The 16766-nt window shown below is 38.2% G+C and overlaps 1 protein-coding gene across 5 annotated transcripts in view; it reads left to right on the top strand.

Annotated features, from left to right (window-relative positions):
• Positions 1-269: 269 nt before the first annotated feature.
• Positions 270-16766, top strand: part of CHIC1 (cysteine rich hydrophobic domain 1) — a 43729-nt gene continuing 27232 nt past the window's right edge. For 2 of the 5 annotated variants that reach the window (XM_061409696.1, XM_061409694.1), the window contains exons 1-2: positions 270-785; positions 14706-14760. In XM_061409696.1, coding sequence (XP_061265680.1) covers positions 487-785; positions 14706-14760 — 354 coding nt within the window. In that variant the 5' untranslated portion in view covers positions 270-486. The remainder of the gene's footprint in view (positions 786-14705; positions 14761-16766) is intronic. The other 3 variants (XM_061409698.1, XM_061409693.1, XM_061409695.1) reach the window with 3 other exon arrangements.

Raw genomic sequence — 16766 nt, 5'->3', positions numbered from 1 at the left:
TTTAAACTGTAATGCTGAACAAGTGTAAGGGATTGGTGAATATTTTAAGATATATGATGCAAAGTTCTAACCTCACTTTTATAGAATATCCTTTCTCTGCACTGGAGGCAAACCGGGTAATAATACCATTATTAATTAGTAGGAAGTAAAATCAGAAGATACATCCCTGGGAGACAAGCAGCAGAAGCCCAAACAGCAGTATTAAGAGCAGCACCCGCATACCGGACCTCGATAATTCCCTGGAGTTCACCTCTAACGTCCCTTTTCCCTTGGAGCCGCGCAAGCGTACACTGATTTTGCTCCTCTCTCCCTTGTGCCCTCGCCTCCCCCCGCCACCCCCACGTCCACCCCACCACGCAGGCGCATCTCCTTAAATCCAGTCCCTACACCCCTTCTGTTTGCCTGCATTAAGTTCTCCCTCCTCTTTCTGCACCTCAGCAGGTTCACTCTTCTCCGTGAGGGTGGCGGCGATAGAGAGGTCACGTGATGAGCATCTTGCTGCCCAACATGGCGGAGTTCGATACCATCTCGGAACTGGAGGAGGAGGAGGAAGAAGAAGCGGCAACGTCGTCGTCGTCGTCGCCGTCGTCGTCGTCGTCGGTATCAGGGCCTGACGATGACGAGGAAGATGAGGAGGAGGAGGAGGAAGAAAACGAAGAGGAGGAGGAGGAAGAAGAGGAGCAGGTGGAGGAAACGCCGCCCCCGCCTCGGGTAGTGAGCGAAGAGCATCTACGGAGATATGCCCCCGACCCTGTATTGGTGCGGGGCGCCGGCCACATCACTGTGTAAGCCAGAGGGAGCTATGGGGTTTGAAAAGGCTGAGATTTGGCGACAGAGGAATAAGGCGATCGAGGGGCGTGTGGTGTGGGGGAGGGTGACTGAGGCATACAGTTAGAAAAGGACACCTAGTCTAAATGGAGAAACTGAGGGAGATAGGTGTAAAGGAAGTGAGGAGAATGCAAATGCGATGCACCAACACCAGGTAAAGAGTGAGTATAAGACAGGGAAGTCTGGGGTTCGGAGCCAGAGGGATTGGAGTAGAGGTGAGTCTCCTTGCTTCTGTGTATGCTGGCGAGAATAGTCTAAACTGCAGATGTACCAGCGGATTCTTTGCTGTTAAGATTGGTGTCTAGTGGAAAACGGTGACTGCTGTAACAAGTGACAAGACTGAGGCTTGGACTCTTCAAAACAGAAACAGGATATATTTTGTGAATAACGTTATAGAATATCCACTCACCTACTTTTGCATCCATTCTTCTGTTTAATTCTTATGTAAATGAATACAATAATCCTTTCTATGTGTTGATCACTCTGACATTCCTTGAATATCACACAATTAGATGTTCAGGTTGAGAGGCAGCTATGAAACGTTGAAAGAGCAATAGATTGAGAGTGAGGGCTCTTGTATGTTAGTCCCAGCTTTACTTCTTACTGGCCCTGTGACCTTGGTCAGGTTACTTCGTATTTCTGGGCCGTAATATCTCTATCCATAAAATGAGGGGTTTGGAGTTAGATGGTTTCTAAACTCTTTCACCTCTGAGATAATTTAAGATACCTTCAGGAGATTTTGTATGTGCAAATAGTAAATATGCAAACATTAAATATGTATGGACATGAATCCCCTAGGAGCTGAGGATGATTTTTTGAAAACTTATGCAGAGTTTTTAAAAATTGAAATCTTGGATCATATTTGAGAAAATAAAAGGGAGAGGGCCCTCATAGCATAGTAGTTGCAAAGCCAAAGAAAAATGTAGTGGTTTTCTGGGCTTTGAAGAGTGCTTTTTCATTTTTATGTAATGCAATGGACTGTAAATACTTGAAAGTTTGAGTATTATATCATGTTCATCATCTTAAATATGCTGTCATTTACTGCATTTAAAAAACAGGACTATTTTTTCCTATTAAGTCATGCTGCCTATAATTTTGATAATGCCTCACCTACCACATTGACTTTAAATTGAGTCCATATTATCTGAAATCATGTAATATGCACCACCTCCCCCCATCATGTTAGCTTTTAATTTTAAGATGTTGAGTATCTTGATTGTAATATACTTTTGTGATCTTTGCATGAAAAGATTTTGCAAGAAAGATTTTGAAATTGTGGAAGAATGTGAGGAGATTTTTAGATCTGCCATTTGGTTAGGCAAGTTTAACACAATTTTTTTGGTTCAAGAATTTTGCAGATAGTCTACAATGTTCAGATGCCAGCTTACTACACAGTTTTACTTAGATTCCTTTCATCACTATGGAGACAATCTATTACTCAAATTGATTATGATTCTGGCACCAAAGTTTACTTTCATGCAGATTATTTCACATGATTAACAGAAAAAGACTTTTTATTCTAGTCTGTAATTTTATATTCCAACACTCCTTCCCCTCATTATTTTCTAAAATTCAGAAAACAAAGAACAAGCAAGAAAACAGAATTTAAGTTCTCCAAAACTTATTTGTGGTTTCATTTTACTCTTCACACAACTTATAAATCTATTTTCAATTAAAAGCACTTGCCATGACACTTGCCATGCTCAGGCCCTTTTGATAAGTGCAATGTCCCTCCTAGCTTAATAATTATGGAATAAAGAGCGTGAAATAGTGGTGCTCTTAGTAACTGTTGGCATTAATTGAAGGCAAAACCTGAAAAGCAGCAAACCAGTACTTGAATTGCTAACCAATGTACATAGTTTGGAAAAGTATTTCATTGTACATGTTCTCTGACCTAGAGAGAACATTTGATGTTAAATGTCTGAGATTTGGAGAAAAAAAAAAAAGGTTGAATGTTTAGGAGAAAGTTTTACTGGATCTGAGAAACTGGTCTTTCTATGATAGTAAAATCTTCCTTACAACAGATAAAGTAAAGTCCTTAGGAAATAGTAAATTTAATTTTGAAATGTCTAATATATCAGCCTTTGTTTAATTTTTTCTGACATGGGAGTATTAGTTGCCCTATCTGAATGAAATATTTCTTATTCTCTCCCATCCTTATTTTTTTCATTCTTTGTGTAGTCACTTGTTCTTTAGAGGATGTTGTTTCTTTTCAAAGTTTAAGATCTGAGAACCATCACTTCAGATTCAGTATATCTTAAACCTAATATTTTCTCTCCTTACATTGTCTGTGTATTCCAGTTGCCCCATTTCTGACTCTGATACTACCATTCCAATCTTCCCAGGTAATATTTCAAGTTATTGAGTCATTTTTAACTCTTCCTTCTCCTTCAATTGTCCATTGCCAGTCTGTCCCAGAATTATGTCTTCATGCCTTTTAAAAAGTCTATTAGATTATTCATTTTTCTCCATTTCTACTGGCACCTTGCTAGTTTGGGTCATCATCATCTTCTACTTGAATTGCAGCCACAGTCTGCTGCGTCTTCCCACTCCAATCCATCTGGATGCTTATGCCAAACTAATTTTCTTAAAACACAGTTTAAAATGTCACTTTCCTGCTGAAAAACCTGCATTGGATCTTAATTAGGTTTGAATTTTATGCTTTCCTTCTCCACTTTCAGAGGTCAAGGAGTCCCTCCACTTGTTCAGAGCTCACCCCTCCACTGATGCCTTCCAAAACCTTCTTTTGCAACCTCCTTTCAGGCAGCCCCTCTCTATATACTATTACCTCACTTGTCCTCTATTAGCTCAGCCTATAACTGTATTCAGAATCTAATTCTTTAAAAATAAAATAGCCTTCTTAGACCTATGTTCCCCATTAGCTACTGTCTAATCTCTTTTCTTTCTCCAGATTTCTTAAGAGTAGCTACATTCACCATGTCTATTTCCTCTTCACCCTTCTGTTACCTGGATTTTGCCACCATGACCTCAGACAAACTGGCATCAATAAGATCATCATGACCTTCTGTTGCTAAATTAATGGGCATCTTCCATTTTCTATCTTTCTGGTCCTCTCTATTGCATATGAGACTTATAATGACTCTCTCTTAGAGGCTTTTACTCCAGGGGTCACAAACACACAGGCCTTCAGAGGCAAGACAGGTCACAGAAAATGGTTGCAGCTTGAGTAATGATGGGCCTTAGTTGAACTGGAAGGTATGTGTTTTGCCTAAAGGGTTTCAAATTCTGTTAAAAAACAAAACATTTTACCAGCCAAACAAACCTAGGAATTTCTTGGCCACTTTACTCTCCCTGGTTTCCTTTTATTTTTCTGGTTATTCCTGAACTGTCTCATTCATGGGTTTTTCTTCCTCCTTTGCTCCTTGAATACCAGTGATCTCCAGAGTTTTGTTCTCATCCCACTATTCTCATTCCTTACTCTAGATAGGTGGCCTCATCTTGATTCCCATGGTTTCAGTTATCTGATGTCTCCCAAATATGTATTGCTATACCAGACTCTGCTAAGACTCTTATCTGGGCTTCCTCACCTAATGAGTCACTGACATCTTAAATTCAACATGTTCAAAACAGAACTCATCCTCCCCTCTCCTACAACATATCCTCACACCCCCATCCCAACCCCTCAAAAAATTCCTTCTATTTCTGAGTTCTCCAACCCAGTTAACTCTGGCAAGTGGTTCATCTTCCCCATTCAGTCTTCTCACATCTAAGAAATCAGTGAGTATAAACAATATATGGCTTAAATTTTTCTTCTTTTCCTCCCTACCACCACTTACTTCCCGGATTCAAGCCCCTTTCACCACTCTACTCATCATCTTGTCTTCATCCTAATCACCTTCACATCGATCCCTCAGTTCAGTTCAGTCGCTCAGTCGTTTCTGACTCTTTGCGACCCCATGAATTGCAGCACGCCAGGCCTCCCTGTCCATCACCAACTCCTGGAGTTCACCCAAACTCATGTGCATCGAGTCGTCCCTCAGTCTGCTGCTAAATGGAGACACCACTTTCCTGTTTAAGACTTCTGTCATTTTCTCTTCATCTGTAGGATCAAGTCTAAGCTTTAAAGCATGGAATATATGACTAGACCCTGCCTATCCATCAGCCTGATCTCCTGACATTTCCCTTTACTGCTTGTATTTTCTTATTCATAGCATGCTCATAGCTTTTCTTCCAAGGAGCAAGCGTCTTTTTATTTCATGGCTGCAGTCACCATCTGCAGTGATTTTGGAGCCCAAGAAAATAAAATCTGTCACTGTTCCCATTGTTTCCCCATCTATTTGCCATTAAGTGATGGGACCGGATGCCATGAGCTTTGTTTTTTGAATGTTGAGTTTTAAGCCAGCTTTTTCACTCTCCACTTTCACTTTCATCAAGAGGCTTTTGAGTTCCTCTTCACTTTCTGCCATAAGGGTGGTGTCATCTGCATTTCTGAAGTTACAGATATTTCTCCCGGCAATCTTGATTCCAGCTTGTGTTTCTTCCAGTCCAGCGTTTCTCATGATGTACTCTGCATTTAAGTTAAATAAGCAGGGTAACAATATACAGCCTTGACATACTCCTTTCCCAATTTGTAACCAGTCCATTGTTCCATGTCCGTTTCTAACTGTTGCTTCTTGACATGATACAGATTTCTCAGGAGGCAGGTAAGGTAGCCTGGTAGTCCCATCTCTTTAAGAATTTTCCACAGTTTGTTGGAGAAGGCAATGGCACCCCACTCCAGCACTCTTGCCTGGAAAATCCCATGGATGGAGGAGCCCGGTGGGCTGCAGTCCATGGGGTCGCTAAGAGTCGGACACAACTGAGCGACTTCACTTTCACTTTTCACTTTCATGCATTAGAGAAGGAAATGGCAACCCACTCCAGTGTTCTTGCCTGGAGAATCTCAGGGACGGGGGAGCCTGGTGGGCTGCCGTCTATGGGGTTGCACAGAGTCCGACACAACTGAAGCGACTTAGCAGCGACAGTTTGTTGTTATCCATGTGGTCAAAGGTTTTAGCATAGTCAATGAAGCAGAAGTAGATGTTTTTCTGGAATTCTCTTGGTTTTTCTATGATCCAACAGATATTGACAATTTGATCTCTGGTTCCTCTGCCTTTTCTAAATCCAGCTTGAACATCTGGAAGTTCTCAGTTCATGTACTGTTGAAGTCTAACTTGGAGAATTTTGACCATTACTTTGCTAGCGTGTATGATGAGTGCACTTGTGCGGTAGTTTGAACATTCTTTGGCATTGCCTTTCTTTGGGATTGGAATGAAAACTGACTTTTCCAGTCCTGTGGCCACTGCTGAGTTTTCCAAATTTGCTGGCATATTGAGTGCAGCACTTTCACAGTGTCATCTTTTTAGGGTTTGAAATAGCTCAGCTGGAATTCCATCATCTCCACTAGCTTTGCTCGTAGTGATGCTTCCTAAGGCCTACTTGACCGCTCACTCCAGGCTGTCTGGTTCTAGGTGAATGATCACACCATCGTGGTTATCTGGGTCATTACAATCTTTTTTGTATAGTTCTTCTGTGTATTCTTGCCACCTCTTCTTAATATCTTCTGCTTCTTTTAGGTCCGTACATTTCTGTCCTTTATTGTGCCCATCTTTGCACGAAATGTTCCCTTGGTATCTCTAATTTTTTTGAAGAGATCTTTAGTCTCTAATTAATATTAAATATATTTAACAAGAGTTATTTAATACCTTATCAATGAATTATAATTTTGGGGAAGTCGAATAACCTAACCACAATAATTGTAGTTCTAAATCTGAGATGATGATGATCATAAATGGATATTTAATGATCTTTTTCCAAAATACATACATGGCTAAATTAGCTCCCACAGATTTAAGGTTTTAGAAAACAGAAATAATGAAATGTCTCTTGTAAGAGTTGTTTCAAAAACACTGTACATCTGAGTGATATAGCTTAATAGCTATGATTTTTCTTCTTGATATTTTTAGGGTAAATATTTGGATCCAGTGTATTGAAATACAAGAAAAATTTTATCTCATGAGATTATTTTCTTATTTTTAGGTATTATTAAACTCCTTATTTTTCTTAAAGTATATAATTATTTACCCTCTATCAGATCAGATCAGTCGCTCAGTCATGTCCGACTCTTTGCGACCCCACGAATCGCAGCACGCCAGGCCTCCCTGTCCATCACCAACTCCCAGAGTTCACTGAGACTCACGTCCATCAAGTCAGTGATGCCATCCAGCCATCTCATCCTCTGTCATCCGCTTCTCCTCTTGCCCCCAATCCCTCCCAGCATCAGAGTCTTTTCCAGTGAGTCAACTCTTCACATGAGGTGGCCAAAGTACTGGAGTTTCAGCTTTAGCATCATTCCTTCCAAAGAAACCCAGGGCTGATCTCCTTCAGAATGGACTGGTTGGATCTCCTTGCAGTCCAAGGGACTCTCAAGAGGCTTCTCCAGCACCACAGTTCAAAAGCATCAATTCTTCAGTGCTCAGCCTTCTTCACAGTCCAACTCTCACATCCATACATGACCACTGGAAAAACCATAGCCTTGACTAGATGAAACTTTGTTGGCAAAGTAATGTCTCTGCGTTTGAATATGCTATCTAGATTGGTCATAACTTTCCTTCCAAGGAGTAAGCCTCTTTTAATTTCATGGCTGCAGTCACCATCTGTAGTGATTTTGGAGCCCAGAAAAATAAAGTCTGACACTGTTTCCACTGTTTCCCCATCTATTTCCCATGAAGTGATGGGACCAGATGCCATGAGCTTTGTTTTTTGAATGTTGAGTTTTAAGCCAGCTTTTTCACTCTCCACTTTCACTTTCATCAAGAGGCTTTTGAGTTCCTCTTCACTTTCTGCCATAAGGGTGGTGTCATCTGCATATCTGAGGTTATTGATATTTCTCCTGGCAATCTTGATTCCAGTTTGTGTTTCTTCCAGTCCAGCGTTTCTCATGATGTATTCTGCATATAAGTTAAATAAACAGGGTGACAATATACAGCCTTGATGTACTTCTTTTCCTACTTGGAACCAGTCTGTTGTTCCATGTCCAGTTCTAACTGTTGCTTCCTGACCTGCATACAGGTTTCTCAAGAGACAGATCAGGTGGTCTGGTATTCCCATCTCTTTCAGAATTTTCCACAGTTTATTATAATCCACACAGTCAAAGGCTTTGGCATAGTCAATAAAGCAGAAATAGATGTTTTTCTGGAACTCTCTTGCTTTTTCCATGATCCAGCAGATGTTGGCAATTTGATCTCTGGTTCCTCTATAGTAGAAGTATATAGTAGTAGAGATGAGAGTTTGTCAATGCTCAGATATATAAAATTCTCATTAAAATTAATCTAAAAAAGCTGAAGTTATTACATATAGAATTTCAAAAGATAGCCAAATTTGTCAAACAGTGCATTTCTGCAAAAAGTTAAAAAGCAATGCAAATGTTGCCTTTTCTGTAAACAGCTGTCTTTGAGAAATAACAGTGAAGCATTGTTAATTTGTGTTTGTATAGGGTAAATCTTTTATAAGATTTTAGGCTTTGAGAATACTGAAGCTATAGTAATTTGTCATTTTACAAAGCAGCAAGACATATTTCCATATGGAAGATTAGAGAAATTTAATTTTTCAAAATATCTTTTAATCATATGTCATAGACTTTCCTTTTTCTTGGTGTAGTAAATAGAATTCAATGCACATGCTTCAGAAACAGTGTTACTATAAGTGCAAAGTTTTCTAGTGAAATGTGTTTTTCTTTGGCAGAATTTTAATGCATTTTATCTGTTTTCTTAAACAACTTAACATATAAACTTAAAATTTGTGCAGGATTTTCAGAGGCTGATGTACAGCCATTTTCAAAAGAATTAAAGACAGTGCAAGGTGTAAAGAGGAAGAAAAGCAGAAGAGCAACTAGAGGACCCACATTTCTTTGCCTCAATTTCCTTTACTGCAAAGAATTGTCCAAGAAATTAAAACTTGGGACATTGCAGACATTTGACAAATATAATCATTAAGAACCACCAGTGGGTCAGCTTCAAACACATAATATGCTCTTTATTTAATGAACCTAATAAAATGAAAATGTGAGCAGTTCTCAAATTCTTCTGTCTAATGCTGACAAACTCCACATCTTTACTCATGTCTCTCACTGATCACTCACTAATGGGTAGATGAGTTTGTCTAACCTCTGTGAACTCACAGATCTTATTAACTTAATGGTGCTGAGATGTTCATCATTTAGCAGTAGCCATTTCAACATTTTCCTAGTAACTACTAAGTAAAATGTTGTGCCACAGATTATTTAAGTCCTCATTTTAGGTGCTTAATAAATATCTAATGTAAAAGTTAAGGGAAAAAAACGCTGGTAGGCAAGAATGCAATTGCTACTGCCTTTTAGCCAAAATTATGAGAATATATCAGAGAAGGCAATGTCACCCCACTCCAGTATTCTTGCCTGGAAAATCCCATGGACGGAGCAGCCTTGTGGGCTGCAGTCCATGGGGTCGCTAAAAGTAGGACACAACCGAGTGACTTGACTTTCACTATTCACTTTCATGCATTGGAGAAGGAAATGGCACCCCACTCCAGTGTTCTTGCCTGGAGAATCCCAGGGACGGGAGAGTCTGGTGGGCTGCCATCTAAGGGGTCGCACAGAGTTGGACATGACTGAAGCGACTTAGCAGTAGCATGAGAATATATTGGCCCTAGTTTGCCTACCTTTATACCTTTTAAAGTAGATAAATGTAGGCCATAATGGAGTATTTTAAGAAGTAAAATGACTTCCGTACCATTTCCTTCCCTTCCCTTACTGTTTCTATTTTTTGAATTTTTTTGACCATGCTGCACAGCTTGTGGGGTCTTAGTTCCCCAGCCAGGGATTGAACTTGGGCCCTCCTTAGTGAAAGCACGAAGTCCTAACCGCTGGACTGCCTGGAAATTCCCTGCTTTACCATTTCTAATATACTTTTTATGTGTTAGAAAAGACAATCTCTTTTTATATTAGAGAAGAAAATTTGTAATGTGAATTTAGAAAGAATTTTTTGAGAACCTGAGCACTGAGATAAACACTATGAAGAATACAGAAAAAGCAAAGTATAGGTCTTGCTTTACAAAGTTACAGGAAATTTGCCTTTAAGAAACTCATGTGGATCAGCAAAGAATAAAGGAAAATATCTTTAATACTTTTGAATTGTATAGTACAGATTAAAATTGGCTATCAGTTTTCAGAGAAAGGGAAATCCATGAAGACTTGCAGCAAGGGTTGGAACTTGGCTTGAGCCATAAAGACTGCACTGGATTTAAACCAGGGAGAGGAAGCAAAACCAGCAAGAGGATGCTAAAGCTGAAACTCCAATACTTTGGCCACCTGATGCAAAGAACTGACTCATTGGGAAAGACCCTGATGCTGGGAAAGATTGAAGGCAGGAGGAGAAGGGAATAACAGAGGATGAGATGGTTGGATGGCATCACTGACTCGATGGACATGAGTTTGAGTGGGCTCCAGAAGTTGGTGATGGACAGGGAAGCCTGGCGTGCTACAGTCCATGAGTCGCAAAGAGTCGGACACAACTGAGAGACTGAACTGAACTGAACTGAGGAAGCAAGAGAAACCTCATAAGCAAAGAGCCAATGTAACAGTGGCAGTGGAAAGGAAGTAAATGTTATAAGAATGATTTCAAAGGAACAAATAACAGTATTTGGGACCACTTGGATAGAAGCAAGGTGTGAAAAGTAGGAGATAAAAGGTACAAAAATGATACCAGGATCTAGGTTAAAGAGAGTCAATGCGCCATTGAAAGAGATGAAGGATTTGAAAGGAAGGAGCCAGTTTCAAATAAAAGGTAACATTTAATTTTACATGTGTTCACATGAGGTATAAAGCTATCCAAATGGGAGTTTTTATTTTTGTTGTTGTTTTAATTTATTGTATTCAAGTATAGTTATTTACAATGTTGTGTTAATTTCTGCTGTACAGCACAGTGATTCATTTACATATGTATGTATTCTTTTTCATATTCTTTTCCACTGTGGTTTATCACAGGATATTGAATATAGTCCTCTGTGCTATATATTCGGAGAAGGTGATGGCACCCCACTCCAGTACTCTTGCCTGGCAAATCCCATGGACGGAGGAGCCTGGTGGGCTGCAGTCCATGGGGTCTCGAAGAGTCAGACACGACTGAGCGACTTCACTTTCACTTTTCACTTTCATGCATTGGAGAAGGAAATGGCAACCCACTCCAGTGTTCTTGCCTGGAGAATCCCAGGGACGGGGGAGCCTGGTGGGCTGCTGTCTCTGGGGTCACACAGAGTCAGACACGACTGAAGCGACTTAGCAGCAGCAGCAGCAGTGCTATATATTAGGATCTTGTTAATCCATTCTATATATGTTAGTTTACATCTGCTAACCCCAAATTCCTACTCCATCCCTCCCTCACTCCCCTCCCCCTTGGCAACCATAAGTCTGTGCTCTATGTCTGTGTGTCTGCTTCATAAATAAGTTTGTTTGTGTCATATTTTAGATTCCACATATAAGTGGTATCATATGGTATTTGTCTTTCTCTTTCTGACTTATTTCACTTAGTAAATAACCTTTAAGTTCATCCATCTTGTTGCAAAAGGCATTATTTCCAAATGGAAATTTTTAGTATGCAGTTAGAGGTGAGGGTCTAGAGCATGTTGGGAAATATAGAATTGGAGATATAGATTTGATGGTCATCAGAATGGAAGTGATTTTTCAAAGCTATTAAAATAGATGAACTGTTATAATTCCTTTAGAAAGAGAAGCAGATGACTAAAATCTAAATTTTGGGAAAAGATAAGAGTGTTAGGAGAGAGTGAACAAATGGGAGAGTGTTGAGAAGGGAGTGGTAAACAGCATCACAGAGTGCAAAGTCAGGAGGGGAAGTTCTGAAAAGAGGGTATTGAATTTAGCAATAAATAAGATGAACTTCGGAGAAGTCAATGGCACCCCACTCCAGTACTCTTTTGCCTGGAAAATCCCATGGATGGAGGAGCCTGGTAGGCTACAGTCCATGGGGTCGCTAAGAGTCGGACGTGACTGAGCAACTTCACTTTCACTTTTCACTTTCATGCATTGGAGAAGGAAATGGCAACCCACTCCAGTGTTCTTGCCTGGAGAATCCCAGGGATGGGGGAGCCTGGTGGGCTGCCATCTATGGGGCCGCCCAGGGTTGGACATGACTGAAGAGACTTAGCAGTAAGATGAACTTGTCTTTCTAAATAAATTTGCCAAATAAGGAATTATTTTCAGTAAAATAATATCAAAAGACAAACCAAAAGATTAAAGGATGGGATATTAAGGAAATGGAAACAGAGACAAAAAGTTCTTTTGTCTGAGTTCATTTGTCTGATGATAAATGCAAAGAGAGAATAGCAAAGCTAATTTTTTTAATAATAGAAATATTCCATACATTTTGAGGAACACATATGTCTATATCCTCTATGTATTTGGTATATGATAAAAGAATGGCAACTTGGAAAAATCTATAATGGCGGCAATCTCTAATAGGGGTAGAAACAAATTATAAACATTGCATCTAAAAGACAAGAAGGAAAAGGACTCCACACTTCCACTGCAGGGGGTATGGGTTTGATCCCCTGTCAAACTAACATCCAGGTGGCATGGTCATAAATGAATACATAAATAAAATTGGATTTGAAAAATAAAAGACAAGGTAAAAGAATGGAAATAGAACTCTACTTTCAAATGTATCATGTCTATTTTCATGAAAACTATATCTGTTTCTTTGTTATACAATAAGAATTCTGTGGAATAATGAATTGAATTACACCTTCCTGACTAGTGATAAAGCCACTGTTTAGCTAAATATTATTTAAATGAAATGTTTCTTGCTCTGTTAAATATTTGCTGTTTTACTGATCACTTAGTACACAGTTGCAAATATATAAATAATACTAGAGTTATCAATTTCTCTAACAGCACATGAAAGTTGTCATAAAAATTTATGTACAAGAGTACTGTTTTAAGTGTGACTGTACTCCTCTACGTAAAGACTTAAAGAAAATGTTATTATGAGGATGTTATCCTGAAAATACTATGTTTTCATTACATGTACTGACACCTAGAGAAGTAATGATATTTTTAATGAAGTTATGGTATTTTTATAATTGCTAATTAATTTTCTCAACTCTTTTAAAAACTGGAATTTTTTGTTTTAAAATACATTTTAAACATATAAAGTAAAATTTATTTATGTATGGATGTGTTCCTTGCTGCTAGCTACTAAGTATAGAGTCTTTGTGTTTAAGACTCACTTGGGTCCTTGTAAAGGAGCTATTAGCATAAATAATACAAGGAGACTATGATATTCTCACAGAGTTTTAATAGGACATTGGATTCTTAAGATGTCTATAAAATGACCCTAAGACCGAAATGCCATACATCAGTAGAATCAAACAGTACACACAGTAGCTCATTTTTCAACAAACTTTTATTAAGCACTTAGATTCCATTGTGCTGCTAAGCATAATGGAAGATAGCAAAGTAAATAAGCCATAGTTTTTGTTCTTCAGGAGCTTAATATAGAACAGAAAGAATTTAAGGATTAGCATTTGAATTTTGGTTGTCCTTATTCCCTGGTGGCTCAGAGGGTCAAGAATCTGCCTGCAATGTGGGAGACCTGGGTTCCATCCCTAGGTTGGGAAGATCCCCCAGAGGAGGGAATGGCAAGCCACTCCAGTATTCTTGCCTGGAGAATCCCCATGAACAGAGGAGCCTGGTGGGCTACAGTCCACAGGGTCTCAAAGAGTTGGACACGACTGAGCGACTGAGCACAAGAGAATACAAAATAAATAAATAAGCACAATCTCTTACTATAATAACTTTGGGCAAATCATTTAATTACTTTTTGAAATAAAAATTTTCTGTCAGATTCCTTCTCTGTAAAACAGAGATAACAATACCTCTATTGCAGGGTTGTAAAGTTTAGAGGTAATATATTTACCTATAACAGTGTCTAACTCATGGTAAATAGATAGTTACTAATAACTGTTACTATTATTGTCTACCTCACAATGAGTTCTTATTAACTGTTGGATTTTTTTTTTTTCCTTTTGCTTACACTAACATAAATTGTAGTCGCTCTGATATATCATCTAATGTGCAGGAAGTGACTTTTGTTGTTCCTACTGAAATCAACAAGGAGGTGAAGGAAGGCTTATAAAAATCATCTTGACATAGTACAGATTTCAGTTAAGTGTACTTAAAGAAAGTCAGAGCTTTTGAGGCTGGGGTCTGTCTTCTTAAAATTGGTTGCATATACATAAAAGCCATTCATAAGGATCAACCTTTGATTATCTGAATAGTCACTGATCATAAGTTATCAAGCTCTATAGTTCCAAAAGCTGCATTAATTTTTATTAGGAAAATTTTTATATATCCACAGAAGTAGAAAAAAATAGTATAATCCACTCCCACATACAACCCATCAGTTCCAACAGTTATCAACTAAAATGGGTTTTACCAGAAATATCCACAGAAGTAGAAGAAAACAGTATAATCCACTCCCGCATACAACCCATCAGTTCCAACAGTTATCAACTACAATGGGTTTTAATAGAAATATTTCAATCAAAAAGTATAATATTTCCAGCTCTATATCAGTGTTTCTGTATTATTTTTTAATCTCATATCATGGCTCTTGTTGGAATCCTACTTTAACATTGGCTCCTTAACTTCCTTTTACTTTTAATTTGGATTAATAGTCAAACACTTATTTTCTATAAATATAAAATTATTTATAGGACATGCTTTTAGGTCACAGAATTAAAGGAAAAATGCATGGCTTTGTAACTTTTTTAAGGAAAAGAGTTAAATACGCTGGGTAGAATGTATTTTGTTCTTTGTTTTTAAGGTTTGGCTTGAGCAACAAGTTTGATACTGAATTTCCCTCAGTTCTAACAGGGAAGGTAAGTGAGAGTTTGCATTGAACTTTTCAATTCTAAAAGCATTGGTGTATGGCTGATTTAGTGTTATGACAGGTGCTTTGATGCACTGTAATGAAGTCTAATAGTAAGAGGCCAGGATAATTTTAGGCTGTATCATTAGTGACTGAAAACTGTCTCCGTGACTACTAGCCTATGACCAGTTATTTTGTTCATTGTCTAATAATGCCAGCTATCATTTACTTATCTATTCAGTTTTTCCAGTTTTGCTTTTTTTTCTCAGCACTGGTAGCTATGATTGTTTTAATTTAGATCAGTAATTTCCAGTGATTTTAGAGTTAACAAAATTATTGTTCAATTTTGTATCACTCTGTGAATTTTAAAGTATCCTGTGATGTGATTTGTTATACCAGTACATAAAAAAAAAAATCAAAATTTTCTGCACTTTAGACAGTTTGAGTTTCTATAATTAGACTCACTGCAATAAATTGTTACCAACCTTTTTGTTTCCTGGTTCCTCTACGCTCAGTAGTATCTTCTAGCATTGAGGTTCAATCTTCAGAGAGCTTCTAGGATTCAAAAGTGTTTGGAAAATCCTCTTACAACAGTAATGCTAACTTCTAAGCCCAAAGGAAAAGGCTGTGATAAGACAAAAGAGAGTATATAGAACGCCTAGTGTATTGTCAGGTACTTATTAGTTTCACAGTGTAAGTTTGTGATTGTTATTGACAATTCTTCATCAGTATATCCTAGTTTCACCCTGATTGTTTTTCCAGTTTTCTCTACTCAACATCTTTCCATTTTAATTGCTTTTGCTACTTTAACCTTGTTCTTCTGAGTAATTTTTTGTTCTCAGTCCCACCAATAATTTGTTCTCTCTCCTGATATATGATGTCAAATCATTCCATACAGTAATAAACAAGTAGTGATAGTCCCTGGCTAAGTGAACATTAGAAAATATGTGGCCATTTATCTTTTTAGGTTACAAAGAGCCCTTTGGTTTGAGATTTTGGCCTCATTTTCTAGTATGTTATACCTTCCTGTCCTGATCATATAGAATAGTTCACCAATTTAAGCAGCAGTTCAGATTTAGATTTGTTTTAGATAAACTTTTTTTCCAAGGAAAAGTAGCTATGGGAAAAAAAATCTCTTGAATAATAATTGGTTTGTAGAAAGATGGCAAATTCAATATTAAAATTAAAGACAATGTGAATTAAGATGTCTCCAATGGAAAACTTGTTCTTTATATTTCCCTTGTTGCTGCCAAATGTGTGGTCTTAGCAGTTGCACCCAGTTTTAATATTGGTTTAGTTAGAAAGAGTTTGAATTACAATTCCAAGTAATTCTAAAAACTGAATAATTGAAAAAGTCAGAGAATAGAGTTTCCAGGTATAAGACTTATCCATCTTTCCATCTTTGAAATTGGCCAGTTTTATATGCTCAAGTAATCTTCAGAATATTTCTTCACCTTTCCAAGTCTTCTAAAAACTGAAATTCCACCAGCGCAAAGAATAGTACAGTTCTTTAAACTAGGGAAGTAGGAATATTGGGCTTCCCTGGTGGCTCATTGATAAAGAATCTGCCTGCAACCTGGGCCTGGTTTCGATCCCTGGGTCTGAAAGATCCCCTGGAGGAGGGCATGGCAACCCACTCTAGTACTCTTGCCTAGCAAATCCCATGGACAGAGAAGCCTGGCAAGCTGAAGTCCATAGGGTCGCACAGAGTCAGACACAACTGAAGTAACTAAGCAGCAGCACCAGGAATATTAAGCTGGATATGAACTGTTCTTAAAGACATCCATTCTTTTCAGGTGACCATTTTTGTAACACATAATGATTGGATATTTATTCTAGTGTACATTATTTAAATGCACAAAATTTCTCATATGTTGAATGAGGCATAAATGATACAGTGATCCTAGTTTAGTGTTTGATGATGGAAAACGCTGAAGGAATTCTGAAAATCTGATTTTGAAAAATCATATGGTGGCTTTGTTTTCTCTTTATTTTCCCTTTCATGAGATTATTTTT

The sequence above is a fragment of the Bos javanicus genome, chromosome X (assembly GCF_032452875.1).
Source record: "Bos javanicus breed banteng chromosome X, ARS-OSU_banteng_1.0, whole genome shotgun sequence".
NCBI classification, from domain to species: domain Eukaryota; kingdom Metazoa; phylum Chordata; class Mammalia; order Artiodactyla; family Bovidae; genus Bos; species Bos javanicus.
The sequence above is the reverse complement of the archived record's forward strand: the minus strand, read 5'-3'. Positions and strand labels throughout refer to the sequence as shown.